Below are 24,914 nucleotides of genomic sequence, written 5' to 3' on the forward strand. Positions count from 1 at the left end.
AAAGAAAACAAAAGTTTTTCATCAAGTCTGATTGTCCCATTGATACAATTGTTCAGCGATAAAAGATTTTAATCACGACTGATTTAGCTGGTGTCGAATCAATCGTAAAATGTTCCTTTCCAATGACATTTCGTATTGTTATTATTGCTCGTGCGTTTGATTTAAATGATATTTTTTGACATTCTAAAAGTAATCTTTATAATTTAATAGGAAAAATTGAAATCTTTTCAATCTATTTAAATTATTCATATATAAGATAATATTCATAAATTTATAAAATAAAATTATTTTTAAGTTCAATTCATTAATTTTTTATGTTATTCTGTCTAAAAAAAGTTAATATTAATGTTAATATTCATTAAATTTAAATTCAAATATTTCGTATTTTATATTTGATTAAACAAAATTATTTAATTCTATTTTATGAATCTATATAAATAATGTTTAATCTTAAACGTAAACTTATCGAAATATTTATTTTATGAAATAGGGTATTCCTCTGAAGAAGCATTTTTCAATTAAACGAAATAATGAATCTATAAATGGAATTAATTTTATTTTATTTTATCATTTTATTCATTCATTGTTTTAAACGAGAAAGTCTTTGAGAAGATAAATTGTTACTTACTTAGAAAATATCAATTATCGTTATGGTATCCTTAATTCCATCTTTTTAGTGTAATAGATTAAAAAAGTCTCCACACCGATTCTGCATCACTGTCAGATATTGAAAGTCATAACTTCACAATTCTTTATGACCTACATGCGTTTCTCGAAATCTCGACAGCAACATGTAATAAATAACACGACAAAAAGTTTGAATTGCATTCTTCGTATGCAGTTCTGGTTCTTTACCAGATTTGAAAATGTCAAATTTCATGCGTATCAAAAGAATTATTCAAGTGTTTCTTTTAAATTTATTTTCTTCTTCTTTGGTAAAAAAAAAGGGAAAAAAATTGTAACTAATAATTTTTAAAAATTTTTGATATCATCTACCAAGTTTTTCATTTTCGTGCTTTACTCTTTATATTCTGTCATTTTATTTAATCCTCTTATGATTTTCTACTTTTCTGCGATTGTTTCATCTTTCATTTCCTAATTTTTAAAATAGAAAACCCTTATCCTAAACCTTATTTTCGTGTCTTTTTATATCTAACTATATAGTTATTTAAAAAGTCCCTTTTAAAAGCAAAAAGAAATTTTCTTTGTGACTAAATTTTATAAAATATTTTTTGATTAAAAATATATTTTTACCCACCATTTTTTTCCCATATTAAATTTAATAAATAATAAGCTTTCCATAGAGTTAGTAAATTAATTGACAAAAGAAAGAAAGAAATTTCAAATTTATAAAATATTATATTTTTCATTCAATATTAAGTTTGACAAATAAATTTCCAAGAAAAATAACAAATTTCCTAAAGAAAGCTTTCAATATTCATAATTAAATAGGTTTAAAAATTCTTTAATATTATTTTTCTATAATTTATATCCTATGTTTAATTAAAAATAAATATGTAACGCATTGTTACAATTCCTTCGAAAAATTGCATTTAAATTCTTTTATAATCTCCACTAACATTTATAATATCATGATTAAAAATAATTACCACGAAATAGTTATATATCAACAGCCTTTGGATTACAAGAACGAGTCATGGTGACTTGTATAACAATTCTATCACGAGAATTTAATCTTCCGGCTGTAAGAATGAATGGTGAATGTGAAAACACAAGATTGGGAGCGCGAATGATGAACTCCCGTTATAGAATTCTGATTACAGCAACGAGACTAGCGGAAAAGAGGAGGCTTGTTTCCCTATCGGTTCGAGTATACACGTCACATCCGCTTTTGAATATCTGTTCCTTCGTTTTAGATTATTTAACGAATTAATTTTTAAATAGAACAATAATTTTTATCGCATTTTTATTAATCTTGTCGAAATTGGAACGATATGTTCATTCATTAAAGAATGATGAATGATTGGGATAGAAATTAATCTGTTAAAACAATATTTTAATATTGTACATAAAAATTAAGTTTCGTAATGTAAACTTTTGAAAATTAAATTCTTTTAAAAAATAGTTCTTTAATGTTAAATTATTTTTAAACTATTATTTAGTGATAAAATATATCAAAATTTATTTTTTTACAATAATTTTGATATTTCTGTTTTAGTAGCGTTTTAGTAATTAATAAGGAAGAGAGTTTTATATTATAATAATATATAATTTTTGATAATTCATTATGTTGATAAATTTAGAATAATTTAAAAATTTCAAGTAGAAAATGGCTAAAAATTTCGAAGAAACAAGCTTCAATAAATTAGAATTGATGGTAATCGTATGTGTTGTCGATTTGCATATACGCAGAATTATCGAACAATATTTCTTTGATGTCAGTTCTTTGAATTATCAGCATTCTCCATTTTAACATTTGACAGACAGTTTTGATTCACACAGTGCAAAGTGGTTGCGAAGTAGCGCAAAGAACAACCAAATGTTATTATATGGCGCCTATGGTTTTATTGTTATTATTCGATTACTGTTCTCACATTGGAACAGCGCAATAATTATTTCATCACATGTTTTCCTTTGATTGTTCTGTCAATACATATTGACTTCAAAGTGCATTTTATAACGATGCAAATCCAATTATTAATTTTAATTTAATATTCTAAAAATTTGATTCAAACGATTATTTTTAGAATATTTCAATTTTGGAATTCACTCAAACGTTTTAATTTTAAATTTTAAAATGGTAAATTGGTAAAGAGAATGATATAGCTCCGTTAAATGAACGTTTTTCGTATTATTTGAAATGAAATTGTTATCATCCATAAAAATAATTGTGCGAATATTTAATTTTGATTTTAAATTTTATAATATAACCTATTAAAATTTTTATAATAATTTTATTGACGTTTTTTCATATTTCGTGCCATCTAACGTTTTCATGCATACATTACTGGTCAAAAGTTTGAAACTACTTACTTACTTAATGAGAAGGGAATTTGAATTTTATAATGAAAAAATCAGAGACGAGAACTTTTATTTAAGTTTTAATCCAATACTCTCAAATCCTCTTATTAAGTCTTTTTATTATTATTTGTAAAAGGAAAAATATGTATCATGCAATAAAAAGTTTACAAATAATTAAATAGTGAGCTCTACATTGTTCTCTTATTTCGTTTTGTTTTATAATCTGTAAATATTAGAAGTGATTTCAAAGTTTTAAGAGATAATGTATCATCTTGTTAATATTCCAATTCCATTAAGAATGAAATGATTCATTCTTATTAAATATAAGTAAATATTACAGTTGTCATCTACTTATAGATGCTTATATATATCACGAATCATTAAATACTTATAATAATAGTATAATAAATATCTAATAACATTATTGTAATTAGAAATATCTTTATGATGTCAGTTAAAATTAACTATCATAATTACAAGAACAATAAATATTAACGATTATAAAATTCTCATTAACTTCTTACTCGTATCTCACTTCTGCCTTTATCAATGATTGATTTATTTTTGCTGTTAAAGCAGTTCACAATAATGCACTGTTAGCTAACCGCAGTTATCATCACTAATTCTTTGAATTGCATTTATTTTAATCTTTAGAAGTCAACTATATATTAACACGAAGTGATGATTAGTAATTTTTTTTTCAATCAATTTTTGTTATGATATATTTTGTTTTTTCTTTTTTTTTTTAAATATTGTTTATAGAAAATAACTTCTGTTCCTTCTTTTGTCTCGATAGTACAATATTGGAAAACAAGAAAATTCTTGGAATTCTTTTTCATAACTAAAATTTTAATCAAATCTATTAAATACTATCGCTTTTTTCCGATCCAATCTTATTTCTCTTTCGTTAAAAAGATTTCTTAGGTTTAAGAAACATATAAGAATTATTGTTAATCATAAATAATAAAAGAGCAATAATAATAAATCATTTTAATAAATATCAGATTAATAAGGCGAAATTGTAGAATATTAAAAATTTTTTTATATTGGCTCATAAAAATTCTAGACTATAATAATCTTAAAAATGAAATACATTATTATAATAATATCTCTCTTTAACGAGTTAATCCAAAACCAGCGCGATAAAAATTATCATCCCATTCCTCCTTATAATTAATATATACACAAATATCAACGAATACAAGCTCACCAAACGTATAGTTGATTACACATCATAATCGATACCATCGATTTGCCATCGATCCAGGATGCGCTTCGCTTAATTCCTTTCAACTCCCAAAGCAATCCGGAAAAACCAATAGAAAAACGATAAAAACAAAAAAAGAAAAAAAAAAGAGGAGAGAGAAAGTACAAAAACGTGTGGTGCAATTTCGTCGCGGTGGCGGTTTCACTAAAACGGATTTAGCCGGCGGCCGCAAGATGGCGACGCATTGCCCGGCGCCGGGCGTCGTGCCGGTGGCAGTCGCAAGGACGACGCCGTCGCCGCCACGTGGGGAGCGAATTTGAATCGGCCGCCACCGGCTGCTAGCTTCGTCGTAGGCTCCAAGTCACACAGACCTCGTTCGTTCACCACCACGTAACAATCATCACTTTCGTCCCGCTTCATCCGACCATTGATTTCACTGTTGTCAAACATTCTGACTTCACTCTTACATTCTGAACCGGCAGAATATAAAGCTTGTATATCCGTGGTGAGAACGGTTTACCACTTGTTATTCGTACTGTTACCGAAGCGGGAGAGGAAAACATCTGGAGAAAGAAAGAGACAGGCTTACGTGTATAGTGATGGAAGAGAGAGAAAAAGACTAGATCAGCGTGACGAAGTCTAGTACGACATTGTGCCGGCAGCCGTGGAGTAGGAGGAGGTTAGGAGGGAGAAAAATCGAGAAGGAAGCGGCAAGTGTCACGAAGGGACTGTTGTCAGTGAGTGGTGGACCGTGGAGTCGATTGGGCTGTCAGCGGTCGAAACTTGGCTGAGTGGATCGAACGTGATTGGTCCCCGATTCGATTTCGTGGTAAAACGTGGAAAAAACAATTCGACACTGAAGCGTGTCCGAAATAAGGAATCGATCGAAAGAAGAAGATCTTTGAGGCGGAAGTGCGTTGACCTTGCCTCCCGGTGCGACCTTGGAAATTGGCGCCACTGTCGGCCACTTACAGTTTGCGGTTATCGAGCTGAAATCGAGTGTGTAACACGACCTCGTTGCATTGAACTTCAACTTGAGCTTTCGATCGGTCGATTCGAGCGCGGTTCGGTAGTCGTGAAGTGATTTTTTTTCGCGAGTGTTTCAAACCCTTTCGTGTTTAAAGATTTTCGTGTTGAAAGTAGAGACGAGTAAGGAAGATTTTTCCAGGGAGAGATATACGCGGACAAGATTAAACCATCAAGTCGGATGGAATGATTCAATATGCGGTCTAGGTAAATAGAATAATCGTGAATTATTCTCGAAATTGATTTATTATGTAGTTTAATTTGGATTTGATTGTTTCAGTTTGTTTTGAACCCTTTTGCATTTGTGTAATTTAATGATATTTTGTGAATAATGATTAATATTTTTTTAATAAAAGATTTTCTTAATCATTAATTATATATATAATCGTGATATAGTGTATGTGAATATTTTTATAATATAAAATTAATTTTTTATATAGATTATAATTATTATACAGATTATAATTAATATACAATTGTGGCTATTTTATAAATACATCGATATATTTTTATTATATCTATGTATTATAGTGAATTTAAATTGATTTTTAAAATAAATTGCATATCTTTTCATAGCAAAAAAGGGTTCAGAATAATTTTCTTGGCACGTGCTTTCTACTTTCTACTAAATATAAAATATAAACTAAAATAAATAGTCAAGTAAAGTACTTGAGATTTCAAAAGCTTAATAAAAGATAGTAGTGTTTAAATAATACGTCAAATGTATCTTTCGCAAGTGATAAACTATTCGTTTCGCTGACAAGATTTTATAAACAAGATCTTTGTTAAAACAAGATCTAACTTAATTTATTTTTATGCATTACTTGCATAAAATTGCATTAACACTTGACATTCGAGGTGATCATTGATTCTCTTTTCTACAATTTTTATGACAATCTTTTCTCATCTTGTTTTATATCGAAGTTTCCATTCTCATCATTCATAAGAGACTGTAAAATCAAAACGAAATGAAATATGTCAAGTTTAATCCATAAATATAAATACAATCATACTTACAATAGATATCTTTCTATCTATTTCTCTAAACACATCTTACAATCGAACATCTTAATATACATTATAAACACGATCGTATTTACAATTTCCAAGTGTTTTTCTATCTGCCTTTCTAACTCACAATTAAACAACGAATCGAAAGGACGGATTATGGGTGAAACGAGAAAGCGTACGAGCCACAGGTAGGCTTTGAAGAGATTGGAACGTCACTTGGGTGATTTTGCGGTTTCTCACCACCTCGAGTTTTCAACCTTCGTCGAGGGTAAACGTAAGAACGCGTCGTGAGTGGTTTTCACGGTTTCTCGTCGTACACTCGTTACAACCAAAGTAATCACCTTACGTGAAACGGTTCCTTGCAACGTGATGGTCGTTGGAACCGAAAGAACTGCGACGTAAGGGTAGTTTCTCGCGGTCGTTACAACCGGAAGAACCGTGAGTCGTAAAATGGCAAACGGGGTCTTGAGAAATCGTGACTCGTTCGTTTCTCTGGAAAATCGGGTTTCACAGGTGTAACTCGATTTCTTGTTTATACATGCACGAATGGAAGCAAAGGAAAGGCTTTCTTCGTTCCGGTCATTGACCTCGAAATCGTTTTCCATCCTACCGGTTGCGTTTGCTCTTGCTGTCGCGTGCCATTGATTGCGTTGTCGCTTCGTAATTCTCGGTCTTGCGGATGGAACGAGTTGCACCGGTGAAATTTTTTTATTCTCTCGTTTCTTTCGTTGACCAACCATTATCATTATCCATCGCATTTTGATCGATGTTTATGCGATTTAATTTATCTATATACGATCCGTGTTGTTGGTGTGCAATTTATAATTCGTACGGGCATGAATATGTAAATTCGTGTTTAAAGTTTGGAATGGTTGGACCGAGCTTTCCTTTTTTTTCGGTCACGCTTTGCGAAAATAAATTAATCGTTGTATGCTCGATTAAGAAATTGAGATATGTTATATATCAAAAGTTAAAATTAGTAAAAGTTAGAATAGATAAAGTTTTATGACGATATCGTATGCTTTGATTAAATGTTACTCGTAAAATCAAAAGAATAACAAATATTCATTGTGCTATAAATGTACAAATTTAGGTAGGTGTTTTTATTAAAGATGATTTGATTAATACGAAAATGAAAGTTATATATTCGTGATACAAATCTATTTTATATAAATAATTTAATAATTTATATAAATATTTTATATAAATAAAAAATGGATTTATTGCAAAAAATATAGATGATTAAATTTTCAAGCAGTAAGATTTCAAATCTAATAATAACAATTTTAGCCGATAGTTGAAAATATATTTCTGATATAATTAAATTTATAAGATAAATGAATTTTATAATGGATAAGTGGATAAGTGAATTTTATAGCAAGCCACTTCGAAATCCAATAATAATGACTGTGGAAAAAATCTTTAAATTTACCCGTATCTTTTTTATACCTATACTCCTTTATTGTAATTTATGAATGAATCATAAATATTGAAACGAAGAAATAATCTGTTTTTCTCTTATCGATTATCCAAGCTATTAAATATTCAGTCGCATTTCTGAATAACTAAATCTGTTTTTGGAACATTCATTCTCGGTCTAAAATCTCTATGTTCCTTCTAATTGAAATTCAATCATCTATATAATAATGTCTCCATGATCAATTTCCTTTTATCTTTTATCTATTTCATATTTTCTTTAATCTTATATATTCATTTAATAATTTAATGCAGAGAATATGGACGAAAAATATTTCTATCTATAAAAAAAGTAATATTAATGTTCCAGGAAAATTCAATAAATAATATCGAATAATCGATTTTGTATTTTCGAAAAAGTTTGTTGTAGATAAAAGATAGAAGAAGATAGATTAATCATAAGGAATAATTTATAGCAATCTCAATTCACGTATAGAAATTAAAATAATCTTCGATTTTATAAAATATTTCATTGAAGTTGATTCCATTTTAGAAATAAGAATGAATCGAAGGTATATTTTTAACAAACGAGATCACGATATTTGTGAACATCACTCGTGACATTTATTTAGTATTCCTCCCACGAGAGATTTTTTTTACTAATAACTTTATGAAAGAACAGTTATTAATAGTATTATTTGATTTCATTTCATCTACTTTTATTTTCGATTGACCTCGTTGCAAAATATATCTCGTGGAAAGATAAAGATCATGTTAAAAAGTTCATCGAAATGTTGCATTATTCTTGAAGTAGCTCAGAAATATATGATAGACTTCTCGAATTAAATCGGTTATACTCCGAATAAGTGTATATTTAACTATAGACTAAAATGTGTGATATTATAATAAGTTCAAAACTGTTTAACTTTAAGAAAGATATATCGGTATATATTAGTAAAATTGAATTGAATGAATATAATGTCTGAGAATATTTGGAACAAATTTATATTTGTATAAAAATAATCGAATAAATATGAAGAAAATTTTAAGTATTTAAATAGAAAGAGTTAAAAATATTTTATATCCAAAAATATTCAATCACAATGAATCATTTAATCCTATGCTAATTAATTAAAATATATATAAATCAAAACGTGGTTTCATGATATTTATAAAAGAAATAAATGATCATATTTTAATTATTTATCTTAAATTTAAAAAAAAATTATTTTTATCAAAGATATCAAAAATAAATATTCACTTCCTATGTTAAACATAGTCACACATAGAAAGTAAGAACGATATATCAGAAACTGCATTATAAACCATCGCCAATAATCTAATTTGTAAAAAATTAATCATTAATCAAAAAAAAAAAAAAAAAAAGAACTTCACGCCAACTCACTACAACCTCCCTTCAAAGCACTCACCTTCATCCTTCAAACTTCTTCCTCTGAAAACCTCTTCTCGCCAACTTTCTCATTAAAAACTCCCCAAAAAGAAGCTGTAAGAAGCAATCCAACGTATCGAACCTCTACTCGAAACCTCTACCCAGAAACCACAAAGAACACTATCATACATCAACCATCGTACAAGCTAAGCAGCCAGATTTACATTACACGATGTCACAAGGCATATCGCGTATACCTCGCCAATAAAAAGTACCGAAAAATAAGAAGAAAAAAATAAATAAAGTAATGCATTAAGCCTTGGTGGTGCATTACGCGATGCCGTATTAATCCTGTCTGTACAAGAGGTCCAGAGGCGTTCGCACTTGCCGTGTTTTTCGGTTCACCGACATAACTCACCATCCTTGCTCTTTTTGGAATTCTCCGGTTGGCCACACCACTGGCAGCGCGAATGTAACCGAGAAAGAGACAAGGAAAATGAGAGATAAAAATGGGGTTGAATATATAGGTGAGAAAGAAAGGAAGAGGAAAAATGAGAAGAAATGAAAAGAAAAGAATAGAAGTGAATATAAGATAAAAATAGGCGAGGTTGAAAAATAGAAAAATAGAAGTAAAAATAAAGAGGGAATATAAAGAGAAGATGAAATCGAATGTAAGTGAATGAATGAAAATGAAAAATGACAAGTGATATTAGTAGATAATTTTTAAAAATAATACATCGTAAATATTATTACTTTAAATGGATTTAAATAGAAATGATAATTACGCACATCGGAATTGTGATTAGATTAACACACTTTTTATATAACAAAATTGCATAATTCTTGCAATTTATACATTATTACATATTCCACATCATAAATAACAAGTAGCAAAGAGATCGAGACGGGAATAAGATCAAATGTAACCGGGAAACGGATAAAGTGGAAAAACGAAAAAAAGATGGACACAGGAATGTAAATCTATCTCTAAAAGCGACATAAAGGAACGAAGACAGGAATACGAATCGAGGAAAGGAGATAGATATATACATGCATCTGTTAAAAGTGTAAATCATATTCCATATTATAAATTATAAACAGCAGTGCGAGTAAGATCGAGGAATAACTGAGGAACCGAGGAATCAAGAGAAATAGAAATAAAAAGAAGGAGCGGAAATCGAAGAAATCGAAAAGAGGCGAAGAGGAAGGAGATACGGTGGGAACGCCAATGTAATCGAGACGAGGAGGAAAACGGAAGGAGGAGAGTTACAGATGCAAGTGGGAAAGCTGGAAGCGAGAGGGATGAGGGTGTAACACACGTGGCACGTGACGGCCGCGTGTTAATCCGCGTGGAGTGTATTTACGAGCACGCTCGCATTCGGCACACGTGTGCACGCGGCAGCTTTAACGGGTAGCTCGTAAGCGCGAATACCGTGTTGCGCGTTGTTCTACATGGAGTCATAGATAAAATCTACGAACGTGTCGCTCTGCCTCCTCCTTGCAAACGGCCGGCTGATCCATTTTCAGCCCCCGCGGAGGATTCTTCTCGCCCCCGCGAATCCGCCTCGTTTGTCCCGCCCGAGCTTAACCGCTTCGATGGAAAACGATCGTTTTTTCCCCCCCTCGGTGTAGATTACCGCCAATTTGTGTCCCAACGATAAAGGATTAGCTTGATCGTTACGATTCTGGTGGATGGAGAGGATCGAAAGGTTTGTTGATTGCTGTAGAAATGGTTCGATGTTTTTTCTTTTCTTTTTTTTTTTTTTGGTATTTAATTTGGTATTAAAATTTTGTTAATTTTGAGGGGTTGGTTGTGGAGATTTGAAAGACTTCGAGTCATAAACAATACAGATTATGCAGGTTATATAGTATATAGTAAAATATTTTGGGATTTGATAATAGCGCGCGTTATGTTGAAAGGAAGGTGTTTGTTGAATGTAAAATTTTCTTGATTTATGACGTTGTTTTGGAGAAATTTTATCCTTGTCGAGGAATTTAGCCAGAAATGTGGTTTATTGTTTGAAACGTCTCTGACGTGGAAAGTTACAGAACATTTCTTGAAATGAAGGTGTAGGTAGATAGGTAGCATATTAAATGACGTTATGCGACGCTCATTAATAATTTTGTTAATTTGTAATATAAGTGAGCAGATAATATGTGATAAAATGTGAAAATTAAATGTTTGAAAGTATCGAAATATTAGAAATATTACAAAACTATAAATTATAATAAGACATGGAATTCTGTAATATTTCTTTTTCTATGTTTTTTGAAATTATGTAGTTTTTGTTGTCGCCACAAGCGAAATTAGAAGAAATTATTACATAAAAAGGAAGAAGTTTCGGTAATTGTGTATTTAAATAAATATTTTATGAATTTATACTTACATTCAATATTTTTTTTTTTTAAGAGGATATTATTCTTTGATTTTGTAAGATATTTCTTTAATATTCCGTCTTAATAAATCATTGAGAATGAAATTCATTTATTTTTTCACAACATTTCATTTTATATCTTACCATTAACAATATTTCATATTTTTCTAATTAAATCCCACATTCCTCCTCGTTTCTCCCTTCGAAAACAAGATACCGTGTTATGTTAAAAAAAAAAAAAAATGACCATTCAAATCCAATTACCAAAGAATAAATCGGCGAGATTACAATCCCCTACTCTGAAAATTCAATGAAATCTCGAAAAAAACTCGCTCGTACTTGTTAAGTCAGTAATTTCGTTCCATGAACTCGAAAAAAAGCGTTCGTTTCCCCCCTGTATCCGCGCGAGCAATTACAGTTCGAAAAGAACGGTTCTCTCGGTGCAATTCACTGTAAAATTGATAGAGAGAACGACGCTGCTGCCGGTAAAGGTTTCTGAAAGGGAAAGAATAATTTATTTCCATACGACGAGTCGACGCGCGAGAAACTTTTGTAGCCCTTTCCTCCAACCGCTCGAAGCTTCGCCGTTCTATCGTCCATCCCTCTTGTAATGTAAGATTTCTGGAAAATTGAAAACACCGAATTATTCATGCCTATCTATTTTATACGCAGTCAACGGGGTCGAGGGTGGCGGGGTGAATCGGTTCGATGAACGTTGTCGATACACTGTACACATCCAGTCGCGTTGTTTCTATGCGAGATTAAATTCGAAAATGAAAACAGACAATTTTCATCGAGTTTCGCCGATGCGTCGGGCGAAAATTAGATCTAACGGGTGAATGCGATAACGGCTTTGTTTGCCGCTTAACAACGTTATTCCAAACAGCAATGCGTTTCCTCGTCCTGTGGAACAATGTTTCCCCATTACACTCCCGATTTTTACACGGGATTTTATACTTGCCCGCCATTCTGTTCAACGTTTTGATTCCTCGGGATAATCGAAATCTTGTGATCGAATGGATGGAACGAGTATTATAGTTTGTATATTTATTTTCTTAGTGGAAATATTATTGTGATTAGTTAGATTTAGTATATTTGGGTGGCTAATTGCGCGAATTTTATGTACGTATGTCTACTTTTTGAGAAATTTAAATTTTTAATTGTGTATTCAACTTTGTAAATTTGTTTTAATTGTATTTTTGTTTATTGTATGTTCTTGAATTTTTTAATTATTTTTCTTCAAAAAAGTGGATGTACAATATTTATTATTTGCTGGTTTTTTTTTTAAAGGAAAGAAGAGATAGATTGATATCATGAATTTTTAAATGTCAATTTTGTAAAGATTATGTTCATATTTTTGAAATTGTAGTAGGTTTAAAAAATGAATCGAATAATTTTGTAGTCTCTCTTTTTGTTAGAAAAGTGTGTTGTATATTTTTAGTAGGAATTTTAACTGAACATTGGTAGCATTGTTTCTTAAGCGACTCTATAAATATTTTACACGCTATAGAATTCCAGACAATTTTTTCGAACAAATATTTATTGGCGATAAATCGAAGAATGTATCTTAAATGTTTCAACTTCCTTCAATAGAATCATTTAGTTGCGAATTGTAGGATATTTTGCTGTTAATTACATAGTATAATTGCAAAAATCATGCTAGATGAGGAAAAAAGAATTACAAATACGGTCATTAAAAAAACATAAATCGTATTTATTGATATCTAAACGAATTAACATCGATATTAATAAATCATCATAGAATTCTACATTATAATTCTACATTAACCACACTACTACAATCTTCCATCCATTACCTTTTACCTTACATTTCTAATTACCATGAAAATCATTCCCTAGATACACTTAGCTATTCCACGGAGCGCACAATTAAACGCACCGTGACGCAACTGAAATTGCGAAATGCAGAAATATCATCGAACCTCGCCTGTGCAGAAACGTACATTCGATTTCATACTTATTCAAACTCACTGTTCGTAGTGATGGATCTGTGATACTTTTCAAGTATCGATTCTTGATAGTAAAGAAACATTGCAAACTATATATTTATTAAGAAATTTATTAAGAATGAATTTTATTAAGAAATTTATTAAGAATGAATTTTATTAAGAAATGAAACTGATAATTTTTTTTTTTGGAGATTAGATTTTAATTTATTCGTACTTATTATACGAGATAAAAAAGATTCTAATATGTTTATTAATTAATAATTTGAATAATTAGATAGCTAGCGTATGTCGATTTCAAATTATTTGATATGTACATCATAAATCTTCAAAGAATTATTAAATGAGGGAATTGTTTGAAAAAGACTGATATCATATCCATCACTAACTGTTCGTTCTTTACCTATATTCTTCACGCATATTTCAACCGTTCATTCCTCCTCTCGAAGATCACGCCTCTTAAAATGCTTTTCCTCGCCTTTATTCGATTTGATTCGCGGCTAAGACCAGCGAGAATTACTGTTAGACGTAATACGTTTTCCGAGACGGAATCAGAAACGAGAAAACGGCGAATAAACGTCAAAAATGGCGAATAAATGTGACGTGGAGAGATGTAAGGGATCGGTTAGACGTTGAATAAGAAACGTCTTCTTCGATTTGACAAACGAAATTTTATCTTAGGTAGAATTTTATGATTTGTTACAATTGCATGAATAATGAATGCGAAAGGCGTGGCTGTGGTGAATAAAATTAATCGAGGAATTAAAGAATGCACAATGCGAAAGATGGAATGGTTTAGGAATTCTGCAAGACATAATGAGAATGAGATGTTCAAAAATTGTTGATTAATTAGCGATTGAACGGTGATCTTGTTATTTATAGTGATTTTTCATTTAATAACGTGTAATAATTATATCAAACGTAATATTTTTATAAATAATTGTGGAAATAAAGAAAGAATGGTATATTAATAGAAATAGAAAAGAATTTTATACGTATGTATTATTATTTTAATTCATAATTCATTGAGAATATTATAATTTCGTATCTAGTAACAAGATAAAAAATAAATCTTTGAAAATTTCACATCTCTGTTACTACAAAGTTTATCGTAAAATTGTAGCGTATCGAAAATTGGATGATAAATCTATAACAGTTGCAATCAGGCCGCGAAAAATATTCATTGACTTTTTTCGAGAAGAATTCATGCTCGAGTAACTAGCAATCAAGCAATTTATACTATCGTGGTGCTCTCCAAAAAAATTTATTTCCTCTATAAATCCAATAAAAATCATTCACATATATATAGATTAAATATAAATAATGAATAAAATATAAAAATTACTCCAATTAGCCTTTTATTTCATATGTTTGATTTAATATAAAAGAATTTTGCAACAACTAAATTGATTGCCGAAAAAGCAAAGTCCGCAAATGTGTATTCGCGTTATTATATTAAGCAATTTCGATGCTTGAGTCTCATAGGAAATATATATTGTTATCGATATCGTAAATTGTGGAAAATGGCCGACTCATATTCGCTTTGAATTGCCATTTTCATTATCGAATCCTTTTCATTTCGTTTTAACTATATTTTTTCCCGCGAATATATTATTTCGAAGGCGTGTACGAAAGTTAATTCTCCAATTTATGGCTTTTCAAACGCACGTCTCAAAATAGTGTAGATTTGAACCGTGGCACTTCACACTCGATGTTATAACACTCGACTCTGTTGCGATATGAATTGCATTTTCGACGAATTCGCGAAGATTTATCATCGCTTCAAAGGCTGATTGCGCTTTGTTCAAACGGCTTTCGATGTTTGTAGAATAATAATTTAGAACTGCTTTGTAAAAATTATTCGTAATGAAATAGTGATACGAAGTAATTTATTTTTCCGTCCATTTGCATTATCTTTTATGATATTAGATTTAAGTTATGAATAGTCTTTTTAGTTTCGTACAAAATTTTTAAATGGTAGCTTATTGTTCGATTTTATTAATTCTTTTAAATATTGGAGATATAAAGTAATACAATTTTTGAGAGAAAACAACTTTTTGATCGCCGAAATTTTATTATTTTATTTAATTGTTGACAAAATATATTAAAATTTATTTTTTTATATCTGTCGTACTGTAATATATATTTTTTAATAGTCCAATGTTTTGTTAATCAACAAATAAGAAAAATTAATAAAAATATAATTAGTAGATAATTAAGGGAAACTAGAAATAGATCAATGATTTGTTGAAAAATTTATTCTTTCGAAAAATAGTCTTTTGAATTTTTTGAGTTTCAGAATTGAGCATTTCTTCTAGCGAGGAAGCAATATCTGATAGGAACATAAATAACACTCGAAAGGTTCGTTCGATTTTTGTATATTTATATTCGTGGGAGTAACAAATAGGTACATTTTTTTCATAAAACTTGGTATATCTATGCCATCAATTAATAAAGATGGATATCTTTCCAATATTCATCGAAAGGATGCATTTGCCTACCCGAATTTCCAATTACTCTACTCTGAGAATTTCTCTGTAGTTTTCATGTTAAATTCAACTTCTATCTAGCGTCCTATCGAAATTAAAAATTTTATTTCAATTAAAATTAAATCTTGGCCATTTTGTATCTTTGCCTCGATTCACATCGATATTAGATCCAGATATATCATAAGTTTTTCTTTTATTGTAAATAGTAAAAAAATAATTGTAAAATTATATTAAATATTTAACTTTATTTATCCAATGTTTTATGAATTTAAATCAAATCTCACTTAAGTGTAATTGCTTAATTGAGTCGAGCAGAAGCTTATGTTAACGATCAGTTCTAAAGGAAAGTTTATATTGAAGTACAGATGAAACCTAATCCATAGGATTTCGGATAGTAGAAATTGTTTTAGAGTTCAATTTACGATTTCACTTTCGATTAGAATCTCAGAATCATTTCTTGCTGTAAATTAAACTGAATAATTTCTATATTATTATTATTATTATTAACGATGTTTAAACAATTACTTGTGAAATTAAATTAATTATTTAATTCGTATAAAAATGTAATAATTTCAAAATCAATAATTTTTCGTTTTATTTATTTTTTTTTTATTAACATTTTTTTACTATGAAGTTTACGTCGTATTGTAGTATCATATATAATATAATATTATAGTTTTAATTTTACTAGAAGTTCAAGGTAGGTAAAAGGCTACTATAAGATTTCACATGTAAAAGTTTTATCACCATATAAAAAAAAATTCTTTCTCAATGTCTACAAACCTTGGACATGAAAGTTTTGACCTAGTTTCTATTAGTCAGCTTCCGGTGCATCTTCCGAATGACATTTAATAGCAATAACTTTTTTAATAAAAAAATCATACTATTTCTAAAAATGTCTAATAATTTTTAACAACAAATCAAGTATTTCTCGATGTCTAACATTTTTTAATTACATCAATCACACTTATCATTTTTCAATAATTTCAAAATAACAAAATGTCTCCTCATCTTCTCGAATAATCCGCTTATATCTTTCTTTGAACTCAATCAGTGCTCTTATTAATTCATTTTCCATCCCTCGCAACCTGTTATAAATCGTCGATGATACAAAGTGAGATAAAAGTAACTCATAGTAGCCAGGTTTTTGCGAAACGTGCAACCAGCTCGCGTGCCGTGATAAATTAAGTTCAAAGCGTGCAATCGTGGAAAACGATGGTAGTTCGTGGCGAAATAACGCACAACCATGTTGATATGGCCACAAATGAAGCTGCTAACATGGCATTTATTTCGAAATCCGTGCGAGGCGATGGCCCATTAACGCCGAGTTTATCTTTTTTCATTTCGCGGGATGGAACGTTTTATTCATCGATTGTGACGTCGATGTCGATGTACACGAATCGAAAAATGTTAATTTATTAGCGAGCGAAAGGCTAGTATAAAATTTTGAATCCGTAATGCTTTTATGTTAAGCGAACGAATATTTTCAAAAATTCTATTTTTATTCGCGTATGACATTTTTTGGCCTGTAAAACAATAATCGTCTAACGGTCTAATCAATGTGGAATTTGATTAAAACTTCGTTAAAATGGAAATGACTGTGACAAGGGATGAGTGTATCGTTCAATATATTGTGAGAGTGGATGGATAGAAGATGATTTTTCTTTTTTCTGGAATTTTTCTTTTTTTCTGGAATTTTTCTTTTTTTCTTTTTCAAATTGATATATCGCGAAAAAAATTTTAAATTATTGATTTAAATGTATAACTAAAAGAAAAAAGCAAATATGATGTAAAATATAATCGTATAAAAGTTAATTATTTTTACTCGATATTGAAATAATAATACGTGGGAATAATTATATTTTTTGATATATTTAATTCATATTGAATAGACTTAGAAATGTAAATAATTAAATTTTACATTATATATTTTATTAAATGTAAATGATATTTATTTTTTAATTATTTGTGATTAATTTTCATGATTATTAGTTCTGATATTGGAAATCTTTATTCTTATTCTCATTAAATTTGAAAGATGTGATCAAAGGTAGTAGTAATTACTATAAGATTAAAGGTAGTAGTAATTCCCTTATTAAGTAGAGCAAACGGTTTGGACTAATTTTCTTACAAAATGATAAGAACGCATACATTTCTAATAGGAAAATATAGCTTCATAAGATTCTCATCAAAACTTACCATTATAGGAAATATTTCTTATCCGTTAACTCTTTCTTGAAACTAATATTTACATACTCTATCTCGAAAATCTTGAAAATAATATTATACATTATAAAATCTTATATTTATTAATTAGTAATATATTGTAATATAATTGTAAAACAAAATTTCTTTTATACATGAAAATGTATTTAGTTCAAGTTTTGAATAAAAGTTCATTTCGCATTATAATAATTTTTATCTTGCAGGAAGGAAATTAAAGAATTTTTAAAAAAATTGTTGAATCTCTCCTTTCAATAAAGCATTACCTATTTACTTTTTTTTACTACTTTACTTTTTTACAAAACCACAGTAATTTCCATCGAAAGAACTTTTCAATAATTTTACATTAAATACTGGATCACTAATTAAACGAGAACTATTTTAATTTACAAAAACTCCTTTTCACATAAAAAAAAAAAAAGAAAAAAAGAAAAATCTTTAAAACTCATAAATCTCCTTTTCATCCTTTTAAAAGTCACAAAAATTTCTGAAACTCGTCCGAATTAAAAAAATAGAGAAAAGAAATATCCATCTATTCACGGAAATAATCTTGGCTCACATTTTTCAATGTTCCATCGAGACAAAGAGAGATATTACGACCGCGTAATTTCTCACACATCCTGAACAGAATTTCCTCGAGCACGAGCCAAGGCTAATCTTAGGGTGTAATAATGTAGCAAGCAGGAAGGTTGTCAGACACGGACCGGTGCAAAGAAAGAGAAAAGGTAGCATTCTCTGGCCGAAATAGTTGGCAGTTTTCCCTCGTTCAGTTGGGGAACGTGTCGGGCCAAGTCGAAGCAACAAGCTTCGATCGATGAGCCTCGTCGATGTTCCTCTCTTATCTGTGGATTACATCGTACACTCGTGGACAATGTTAATGAATGGACGTTCATGAAAAGACCACGCACGAGGAAAGCAATGGCAATTAAAATTGTATGATGATCTGCGTTGAGAGATTCAGTGCGCATTTGAATTTTGGGGATACTAAATTTTAGTTTTCCACAAATAGAACGATGATGGAGTAATGAGAAATTTTGGATAGATTTTAGATTTTAATAGAATTTTAAGCTTCTATTATTTTCATCGAAGTTTTATATTAATCGTATTATAATAAAATTGTTAAAACTTATAATTTAAATTTTATTATAATGTCATTATTTTATAATGACATATAATGATAAAACTTATTAATAAGAGATTATAAAAAAATATTTAAAATCTACGATTACAGTCTCTTATGACACTTTTAATTTATCTTATATTAATTCTCTCTATAATTCCTTCGACAAATTGATACAACGTAATAAAAGAATTTTCTACATATCTATCTATCTACCTTGTTTCTTTGCTAATAGAAGCATAACAAGTTCTCGTAGAACATTGTGTAAACGGTTATTGCTGAAAACTAGTCTGGGAAAGTTACTTTAACAAGTTAAATAGATAATAGTTGCTCTGTTTGAACCGAACAATTTAACATTCCAATTCAAATTTCATCAGATATTTATATTTTCTCTCAGTTATGGAAGATTAAGTTATTTTGTAGTTTAATTTTGTAATAATATATAACATTTTCTACTACTAACAAACTTTAATGGTTTTAAGAAAAAATTGATTAAATCCCGATAATAATTTGCAGCTAACTGAACCAATTCAATACAGGTTTTGTAACTAGTATACAGTATATTTTATCACATATTTTATCGTAAAATATATAATTTTTTTGATTACTTAATATCTTGTGACATGATAAAATGTCCAAATATGTCATTGCACGCGAGAAATTAATCATTTGTTTGATATTATACTGATGACAAAATATTCGATATTGAGTTTTCAAAATTCCAATCGAATCGTTATCCAAAAACTCTCACGTCCTCTTGCTGTCCATTTCCACCCCAAATACAATAGCCTTGCCATCAGATGGCCATAACTATTTCGAAAACGTTGCAAATAAATTTTCCTTTTATTTAACGACCATAAGGTGACGCAGAACACGTTCCTCTCGAGGCATCATCGCTACGTATTTTTACGTGAACGCGATTTCGTGATTTATATCGCATTAACCGACAGAGTCCAACATTCTTTACGACCGTGCTTTGCCCCACACGCTCTTTTTGACCCTTTCGTCCGTCAATACGGATCGTTTCCATGGATCTTTACGAGCTCTACGTCCAATGCGAACGTCAGTGATCGTCTTGACCGCGTATCGCCGGAGGCACGTGGCTCTAAACGTCGGTTTATAGATAGCAACGTGGCTTAAGGGACCGGTGGACATCGTTGAGCCGCGACCATCATTGAATTATCGTCTCTTGCGAGACCGAGATTAAAGTTCCGTTTCCTAACGCTGAATCCAACGAAATTGCGATCTTTCTCGACCGCGATACGTCTCGAATACGGTTCGTTTCACGGTGAAAGAGAATTTTTAGATTTGGGTCATCGAATGGGAGCTGGATCGATGGGATGGGACATAGTTTTGTCGTGATAATTTTTTTGATAAGAATTGGTTATTATCGTAATAGATGGTGAAATACGTATAATTTCTTTTCGAGGGGTTAATTGATATTTTAGGTAAGATGTAGAAATACAGGCATTTTATTGAGTCGAATAGAATTAAATATTTATTCTTTTCTGTTTTAATTTCAATTTTTAATTTTAAACCTATTTGGTACTTTATAGATTTTTAGATTATAGATTTTTAATTTAAAAATTAAATTTCATTATAATAATATTTTTAGATAGATGAATTGAGGTATAGGTTCATAGAATAAATAGGAATAAAATAGAAATAAAAATATGAGGATTTTTTTAATCTGACTAGAATAATTTATTCTCTTTTTTTAAAAATTAAAATAATTAGAATTTCTATAAAATTTATTTACTATTAATTCGAGTTTTTGAAAGCATTTAACTATTTTACATTTTACTCCATTAATATTTCCAATATTAGATAATATTCATGATAATTCTATAAGATAACTATCAAATATAATCATATGTGAGATCACAATTGCACAGAATTGAGAACAAAAGTATTTGCAAGGAAATAACAATTATCAAATCATTCGGTGGCAAGAATAATAAACTTCATCGTAAGAACACACACGTTTTAAATATCGTTGAAAATTTTAAAAAAATTTCACGATTTTTATAATTCAAGGGAACGTTCTTTCTTTTTTAACATTCTAATATTTCATACATTCCAGTCAAAGATTCCAAGAAGAATCGTAAAACGTATCGGAAGCGAATTCGTCGGCCATGTTGGTAGCCAAAAATAACGATGTTTTAATTAAGCATACAAGTCGCTTCTTCGATTTCTCCGTTGGAATAATATCCACGGGTGGTCCGAGACTCTTCCTTTCGGATTTAGGGACGAAAATAAATTTCGGCTTTTTTATTTTCCGTTGTTCGTCACCTAATCACGATTCCTCGAGATTCCACGGGCCACGTGTGTACGTGTGATCGATCGCAAAAACTCGATGAAATACAAACCAACGTCTGTTCCCTTCCGCGTGCAAGCGATGATATACGGCGCTGTTAATTAAAGCGGCGGGGGAAATTCGACAGAGTACAAGGCGAAGTTAATGGGAGGGACGTCGAAAAAAAAAAAAAAAATTTACGGCAACTAATGGAACGATATTATCATGATATCTTTTTGTTTTCCGATTCGAATAATTTTATGTGATTTTATAATGATCATACGAGAGGAAAATAATGATTTTCGAATCGAACTTAGTTTCTTGTTTTATGTACAGATTATGTAGGAAACAATGTTGATTGTTCAATTTTCAAAATGGAAAATTGTCTTTTATAAAAAAAAAAAATATTTGTTAAAAAATTAAAATCGTATAACGATTAATCATAACCTATGAAAAAACAAATTTGCTAATAAATAAAATAAAATCTTTAAGAAAGCCAATAATAATTAACCACGTTTTCTATCAACGATTACGATTACGAAATTGGTTATCCATTGACTCTACTTCCGGTCAAAGAATGGACGATCCACTTTGTTTGTCGAACTCTCCCCAGAATTTTGCCGGCTCTTCACTGGTCTCTGGTGCATCGCTTCATTAACGAGCACCACTTGAGCCCCGTCGTTGCCGAGGACGACGTCGCCACTCGAGTTCCACGCTTAATTATTCCACCGCCACCCGGTACACGTGTCTCCGGATCGAGGCTTTCCCTGTTCTTTTAATTCCGCTTTATATCGTTTCTTGGGCCACTGGGTTAATAGAGTGTCGTCATTCGTCGTCATTATAGCGGTCGATAATGGATCCTATTTTCATTTCTCGATGTTAACCTCGCCATGGGGAGAGACAGCTTTAACGCCTCTGTTTGAAGTAAAATAGAAATTTAAATTAAGGATATCTTTTCTTTTTTTTTTTTATACGAGTTTCAAAACAATACAAATAACTTGATATGATTAAATTTTTAGATATTGTTTTTTAGATTTCACTTATTATTATTTTTGTACTAGATAAATGTAGAATATTTATGATCAATTGCTATTAGTTTGTAATGTAAATAGTAAATGATACTTCATAAAAATAATTTATTATTAATCTTTATTATCGTATTTTTTTTTCTATTTTTTTTATTATTATTATTGGTGTCAATGTTTTATGTTTTAATTGCATCAATTGCTTAATGTTATATCGATTTCATCATGCAGACTAGAATAATTTGCAAGTCGAATCGATATAATTATTGCACAAATTAAATGTTCTTAGCAAGATTCAAAGAAATATAAGAATTGCAAATAAAGATAGAATAAAGTACGGAATGAAACATTTTTTTTCTCATAGATTTTACATATATTTAAGCTTTGTGGTTTCATTATTACAAATCTTATCGTTATGGCTCTTTTTTCTCTTTTAATGACACGCTTCCTTTGGATTGAGATTTATTTGCTTTTTCCCCAAGAAATTTCTTGCCCAATGATATCATGCATTTAAAGAGACTAGCCTTTGAAGCAGACCGATCTGAAATAAAAAATGGAGCATTTAATCATTAAAGAGTGACACGTTTTAATTGGAATAATTTATGAGCTTTTAAAAATAACAATTCTTTGTTTCTAATTGGTTTCATCACTTTGTATCTCTTTTTCTTTCTCATTTTATCTTTTTTAATTAAGCGTTTTACCTAACCATTATCAAGCCATTAGCGACGAAACTATTCCAATTTTCTTTCATCATTCGATAAATGACATGTGTTTTTTATATTACTTCCTATTGCAATTCTGAATCAATATTGATTATTCCAGTACTTGAATAATATCGTTCGTTGGATATAATTTAAATATTTGTAATTTCTAATCATTTTATTATCTATATCGGGATATAAATTAGGATTTTGAAATTACAAGCTTTGAGAAAAAAATGTTGTTGATTATTAAATTACGATAAAGTACGATACTTTCTTCTTCTTAAAATATGATTATTTTTTGTTATTTTTTTCGATGTTAGTAATATTTCTTTTTTTTATTTTCATACCTTTCATTGCGAATAGCTATTGCATGAATTTAAAAGAGTAATTCTACTATCTCATTAAAGCGTTTGCATTAAGTGCATTTCAGTAAATGTTTCTAGACATTACATTGCTTAGAAACAAAAGAAATAAAAATATCTGGAATAACAATATCATTATTTTAAAATATAGTTTTTTGAATATAAAAAAAACTTTAAATTTAATATTCACAATTTATTAATCCTCATTTTGTGTAATTGGATTTGAAATTAATTTAATAAAATAAAATTAAAAACAAAAATTACAAAAAAATATAATTTAAATAGCATTATACATGATGTATAATGTTATAAAACAAACAAATTGTCTTTTAAAATCAGTTGTCATTTTTTATCACCACGCTCTTTTTAATTTCAATCATTTCATCACTTAATCTATTTAAATAGCATTTTGTACAGTAAACGTATCTTAATACGTATTCGTAATATCTCTGAAGTATTATGATACCGAATACAATAATTCCCTCTGCTAAAAACAATTAAAAACAATATTTTTCAAATATCATTATAATTAAGACAACAATTCTAACAAAGCGACTATCCGTTAGAATTTCTTCAATTCACATATCTCGATCGAATTCTGTCAGAGGTATAACACCAGGGTGCAACGACCTTGGCAAACGGAAATCGAAATCCGCGGGCACGGCCGTACACGTGGGGCAATCAGTCGAGGTATTACGCAAGGGCATAGTTCTCGATCGTGATTCACGATCAACGATCACCGATCACCTTTCGCCGACAGATGCAAATGCGTGTCACACTTTTGCAATGAATTCCTCGTGTTCCACTAACCCCGACACGTGAGAAATCGTCCGCTGTTTGACGCTTGTACACCTACCAATGCATAGATGCCGCGTCATTTGACGATAAAATTGTTTTTTCCGCCATTTTTATGCATTCGTATCGATACGCGTACAGTTTTTCGACGCGGAGAAATATATTTCTCCCAGGAAGTGTATGAATGAGCTCGTAATTTATTCAAATGTCGATTTTGTTTGGAGATTGGTCGCTGCTGGAAAATTTTTCTTGAGAAAAAGTTGCGCGATATATTTATAAAGAGTCTTGTCAACCAGCTTTATGATATTATTATGTTATTTTCAATTTAGAGTGTAATTAAATTTTAGTGAAATAGATTTAAAGTATATGTTTCGATTATGATATTATGATCATTTCGAAATTTTAAATAATAGTAGAAATTTCTTTATAGAATTTCTTTGTTCACATTTATTTCAAATTTTAAGAGATAAGATTTGTAATATTGTCATAATATATACTAATTAAATTGTTTTATTTAGATTATGAA

At 29.8% G+C, this 24,914-nt stretch overlaps 1 protein-coding gene across 9 annotated transcripts in view; it reads left to right on the forward strand.

Annotated features, from left to right (window-relative positions):
* The first annotated feature begins 4,584 nt into the window (after window positions 1-4,584).
* Window positions 4,585-24,914, forward strand: part of Mp (collagen XV/XVIII-type protein multiplexin) — a 334,556-nt gene continuing 314,226 nt past the window's right edge. For all 9 annotated transcript variants that reach the window (XM_086910412.1, XM_086910414.1, XM_086910417.1 and 6 more), the window contains exon 1: window positions 4,585-5,422. In XM_086910412.1, the coding sequence (XP_086766538.1) occupies window positions 5,412-5,422 (11 nt within the window). In that variant the 5' untranslated portion in view covers window positions 4,585-5,411. The remainder of the gene's footprint in view (window positions 5,423-24,914) is intronic.

Source organism: Apis florea, unplaced genomic scaffold (genome assembly GCF_048593485.1).
Source record: "Apis florea isolate Af1SG1 unplaced genomic scaffold, ASM4859348v1 contig_3184_pilon, whole genome shotgun sequence".
In the NCBI taxonomy this organism is placed as follows: Eukaryota; Metazoa; Arthropoda; class Insecta; order Hymenoptera; family Apidae; genus Apis; species Apis florea.